The sequence below is a fragment of the Belonocnema kinseyi genome, chromosome 10, assembly GCF_010883055.1.
Source record: "Belonocnema kinseyi isolate 2016_QV_RU_SX_M_011 chromosome 10, B_treatae_v1, whole genome shotgun sequence".
NCBI classification, from domain to species: domain Eukaryota; kingdom Metazoa; phylum Arthropoda; class Insecta; order Hymenoptera; family Cynipidae; genus Belonocnema; species Belonocnema kinseyi.
In genome coordinates this window covers 81,732,095-81,737,438 of record NC_046666.1, presented here as the reverse complement: position 1 = coordinate 81,737,438, position 5,344 = coordinate 81,732,095, and the positions used below count along the sequence as shown (strand labels likewise).

The 5,344-nt window shown below is 34.6% G+C and overlaps 2 protein-coding genes across 2 annotated transcripts in view; one reads left to right on the top strand and one right to left on the bottom strand.

Moving 5' to 3' along the window:
* LOC117181344 (probable glutamine--tRNA ligase) overlaps positions 1 to 1,061 on the top strand; it is a 12,316-nt gene extending 11,255 nt beyond the window's left edge. Inside the window, exon 10 of the mRNA XM_033373913.1 lies at positions 510 to 1,061. Coding sequence (XP_033229804.1) covers positions 510 to 560 — 51 coding nt within the window. The 3' untranslated portion in view covers positions 561 to 1,061. The remainder of the gene's footprint in view (positions 1 to 509) is intronic.
* LOC117181346 (parkin coregulated gene protein homolog) lies at positions 808 to 2,776 on the bottom strand. Its single transcript, XM_033373915.1, has 4 exons — positions 2,559 to 2,776; positions 1,981 to 2,299; positions 1,237 to 1,386; positions 808 to 990 (listed from the first exon to the last, which is right to left on the bottom strand). Exons 1-4 carry the CDS (start codon positions 2,661 to 2,663, stop codon positions 830 to 832), a joined length of 735 nt encoding a protein of 244 aa, XP_033229806.1. The 5' UTR covers positions 2,664 to 2,776; the 3' UTR covers positions 808 to 829.
* Between the last annotated feature and the right edge of the window lie 2,568 nt (positions 2,777 to 5,344).

The window sequence follows — 5,344 nt, the reverse complement described above, 5'->3', positions numbered from 1 at the left end:
GGCAGACTGCTCTCATCAGATCACTTGATTGCATTATAAAAATGCGTCCGTGATTGATGATATATACCGGGACAGCCCCGTGCAAAAATGATCAAATAAAAATCCATCTCTAACCAAAAATGCCTTCGACATGTTGGACAGTATAAGTCCGTGACAACATTTCAACACTGAAATGTTTTTTAATTTAATAATAATGGTAGCTCTAAGAAAGTATCCAGAGGTGATAAAAACACATAATAATAAGCTCGATGGTAGCTCTAAGAAAGCATCCAGAGGTCCGTGGCTATAATTTAGAACCGTGTTCACGCGAGTGAAAGTTTTGAATAAATATACAATTTGAATTTCTAACGTTAAAAATGATATAAGTTGAAATTGTGTAATTCAAAAGTTTTGAAAGTTCTGCAACGCACACATTTATTCAACCGATATAAATAATAAGATATGTAAAAAATACATATCACTTATAAAGAAATAAATGTGTTGATGAAATTCCCTTTTCTTTCTTTCAGGTGGTATTCAACAGGACAGTAACGTTGAAGGAAGACGCAGGAAAAGTGTGAGAGGAAACAAGTACGATCAAGCTTCATATATTTTAATACTTAATGTTCATAAAATACATATAATACAAGATTGCAGGTTCGTCCAAGAAGTTTTGTAAATGGAAAGACTCCAGTGAAAGTTCTTCCTACATTTTTTTATACTTAACTATTTTAATTTGTCTGTGGATTAAATGTGCGAAATACTATATCGTTCGTTTTGTCTTTTAGACTACATATTCAAAGATGAATTAGTAATTTTAAGTTCCAGAATATTTTGGTAGTTTTAGAAATTAGTTCATCATGCAGGATTCGTAAGTCGGTACCATGTACTTAATATTAATGAAAGCATCCTCACCGCCGTATCTTTCCAGAATTTCTAAAGTTTCTTGAATAAGATCAGATGGATTTTCACCTCGTTGTTGAGAATAGTCGATACCTTCTCCGAGGTTCACTGAAAATAGATCTTTTTTTCAATTCGAAAAATTGTACAAGACCACAAAATAAAAAGTTTCTAATTTATGATTAAAAATTGTACAATTGTTAATATTTTTCATTCAGAGGTAGTCTCATTTTAATTCACGAGAAATTAAAAATAGTCTTTTTCAAAAGCTAGAATTCTGTCTACAATCTGACGGGCCACACTGAAATTTTCGAACATAATTCTTGTATTATATTTTTCATAAAAGCAATAACCCACCATTTCTGTCTTTGAGCAAATTTGGAATTGGGAGAATCTGTCTGAAATAAGGGACTAAAGCTTCACCGACGCATTCTCCGGATCGAACAAGACGCTGCAAAGCTCTCATTGTCGAACATATTATTTCTGGGACTTTAGTACTTAATGCCTCTGTAATTATATAGTATTAAAATGAATAATTATTAATTTATTAATAATAGTTTGAGCTCATTTTATTTTTAAATCGTTTAATATACTCTCTTCTCTCTTTTTTAAATCAAAAACTTCAAATTCAACAAATAAATTTTCTTTAATTTACGCAAAACTGAAATTTCTTAAGCATGAATCGAATAAATATATCCTATTATTTTGCTTTCATGGAAACATTTTTTTCATGATTTTGTAATTTTTTGCGAATTTGGAACATTTTAAACACCGCGATCCCCCCCCCCCCCCCCCCCCCCCACCGAAAAAGTAAGCACTTTTTAGGTTTAATTTTTTTTTATTATTGTTCACTAGAAAAAACTGTACATACAAAAAAATCGCCATAATTTGTTAACGATTAGAAAAATTCTTTTGAATATTTTATTAAAAAAGAGGATAGAAGATATTAAATGATTACAAATTTTTTAAAACTTTTTTTTCGGATCGCTTAAGCGATTCGATTATTTTAACATTTTCACTTTGCCTTAATCGATATGTAATCGAAAATTGCAAACTAGGAACTATAATCTCTTTAGGAAAAAGGAATGAAAAGATGCGTACTTTTTATAGGAATAATAAGTTGTGGAACAACCGGAAGGACTTTTGAACCTCCGTGTTCCAACATTTCGGAGATTCCTTGTTCCACAAGAAATTTATAAGGGGATTCAGTTTCAGTCAAGCCGTCAAAAAACATCGGCAGATAATGATGGAAGTCCAGGTCTTCAATTTTCACTTTCCAACTAAGTTTCGGTCCGGCATCGACGTCTTCAAAAGCAATTGGAAAAACGCCACGTTCGTAATATTTTCGAAAAGTTGATGGTTTCGGTGGCTGAGGGTCGTAGAGTCCAACTTTTGGAGGTCTTGCTACCACTGTATTTTCCTAAAATTATTGTATATACTGCTGTCCAACATAAAACACTAGTAAGTGACATTTGCCATAGAGGCCATTTTCCGATACATGCGAATGAGAAAATAACCTCTATGGCAAAAGTCACTTACTAGGTTTTTCCGTTGGACAGCAGTATAGTAATAGTCTAAATTTTGAAGCTACTAAACACCATGTCCTAAAGCTTATTTTAATATATTTTATTTTATTATTGAAATTAAATTCGCAATATGTATAATAAAAATAGTATTGCCTGCAATGCTTGAATCGTGAAAGCAGGAACGATCCTAGGTTTTCCCTTTTTAGATTTCGGAAAATTCTTTCGAATTTCGTTCCAGAATTCCTTTTCGTTCACCATTTCGAAATTTCCAAGAAATCAGGACGAAAAAAATAATTGTAAAACTAAGCTAATGAGTTGATTTTACGGATTTACAAGTTTGTAAGGCAAATTATTACATTTGCCTTCTTTTATTTTCTTCCAGACGGAAGTTGGTAAAAACTAGTCCGAAAGTTCGAGTTTCGAGTTCGTTCCCTAGCAACGTTTGATCAATAATGCATATATTAATGTTCTCACCTCAGTTTAAAAATTCAAAAATCATTAAATTATGCTATTATATAATATTCTCTTTTTATTATATTTAGCTTAATGGTGTAATAGGAATTGTGAAATTTAGAAATCAACATCGTAATAGTTGAACAAATTTTAATTCATAATGTTCAAATTCTAAGTCCAAACTTGTAATGAAATCCTTGAAAACTCAATAATTTCAAATTTAAATAATGTGTTAAAAAATGAACACTTTCTAATTTAAAACCTTAATAAGTAAGAAATTTTAATGTTAAAATCTTAATATTGACAAAAACTAAATGTTCCAAGATTTTGAAATTGTCTTTTTGAATCTGTAAAAATTAACTGCAAAGTAAAAGCACCAATAGTAGGTGCGCAATTTTAAGTTTGAAATCTTCCACATTCAAAAATTAGAAAAAGTGTTTAAAATTAGAGAGCATCGAATTGAAAGTGTTGAATAATTTTAGCATGAAAGATTCAAAATGGTTTGGTTTTCAATTATTATAAAATTCCTCAACGTGGAATTGAGCGGTTGTATGCAATAACGGTCTAATTGCATTTTTATAAGTCACTTATTTTTTCATTTCTTCTGTACATATCTTCATAAATAATAGAAGAAAAACAAGTGATGTAAGTGATACAGGAGACAAAAACGTCCGCTTTAGAACGCAGAAACTATTTTATTTTTGGGACCTGAAACTCCCAAAATAGAAACTTTTAAATAGTAAAACAAGCGACTACTGAAAATGCAAGCATAAACTTTATTGCACTCGTTATCAAATCTGCAACCAACATAAGATGCTTCAATTCCTAATTTTCGACACACCTAGAATATACAATTTTTTATTTTAATTATAGATAAAACAATAAGTTTGAACTTAGAGGTTTAGATTGATTGGAAGATGAATGAGGCCATTGTCCTCTCAATCACAAGTCCAGAGTCTTCCTCTGTCTCGTATTCTTCTTACGTCACCGCTGTTGTTATTTCCCTGTGGGTTATCTTGCTTTCGAAAATGTTCTCGTCCAGCCTCGCCGCATTTCACATCTTTAGCCCATGAGTTCGTTCATATTGGCGATTACTGCCTATGAAATTCTACATCACTTTTCAATTCACTACGTGCCTCGCTACATCTTCTGAGGCTAGAAAGACATCTAGTCCCTCTAGAGTCTGACTCTGGCAATCCCCACTCTATTGGTTTCGCGTTAAAGTTTCCGGTTACCAAACATCCGCCCTCCATATCCTGGTTTATTCCCTCTAAACCTTCAAGTTTAGCCTGAAAGTCCGCGATTGACTCGTTTGCAGTGAAGTAGATGCTGACGATACTAGTTCGCTTGCTTCTTATCCAGAAAAAACCTTTATCAGATGTACAATCGTCGAATGGTCTTTCCGTCGCGTTTGGTACCCAATATACAGCTGTAACAAGGGCGTCCTCATACCAGTTCATACTGTTCTTTTCCTGGTATTGCCTACTTAAAATTAGCACATCGACCTGCTGTTCATACTTGCCTTTTGGTTGATCAAGAGCATCTCTGAAGGCTTGGTATCTGCCTGACCCTGGAATATGCTTTAGTTGATCCGTAGGCAGCTTTATCTCTGTACAAAGAACGCACTGCACTTCAGAGTTGCAGCTCGCGCCACCTGTATCCTTTTTCTAATTCGGCAGTTTATCCACCCTTTTTTATACGCTCTGCTTTAAGCAACTCGTTCTCCACTTATACGCTCATCTTTACAACCGCAAACGATCGGCCTCTGCTGTTAGGCTTACTGACATAGACCTTTAGTTGCTCTGCGAGCTCCTTGAGGTCCAGTTTCAGGACCGCCTCGATCTCTTAGTGGGTGATGTAGCCGTGTAGATCTCAGATGACCAAAGATGTTTTTGGGTCCATATTCTGGAACATGTCGTTTTCTCTAACACGCTTTGAAGGTCTTCTCTAAAAATTGCGGCTGCCCTTATTGTCGCAGCTAAGTTCAAGCAATAAACAAATCCAGGACTTTTCTGATGGTTCAAAGCAATGCCCGTATTCGTATACTCTGATTTGATACTTCCCCGCATGTCTCCTAAGATCCGTGCATACGTTTTCCCTTGCAATGTTTTAATGAAGCAAGCCTCTGATCTTACTTTTGCAGTCTTCTTCTTTCTTCTTTTCTCCTTTGTCGTCTCACGCTCGGCATATTCGACTGTGCAGGTTTTACAACCTCCTTCTTTCCATTTGAGACTTTCGTCCAGGCCAGAGGTGACACTACATCATTCATCCTTTTTTTCCATTGGAGTGGCAAACTGATTCTCCACTGGACTCGAGGCTGCTCTTTTATTTCTGGCGCATCTCTGGTGTGCTCAGGATTCTTTGTGCCTGTCTCCCTACCACGCTCAAAATGCTCGCTTGAGCTTTGTTGGTCACCTTTCTTACATAATGGTTTTTAAAAAATAGACTACTCCAAACAAGGACAAACTATCACATTTCATTAAGAA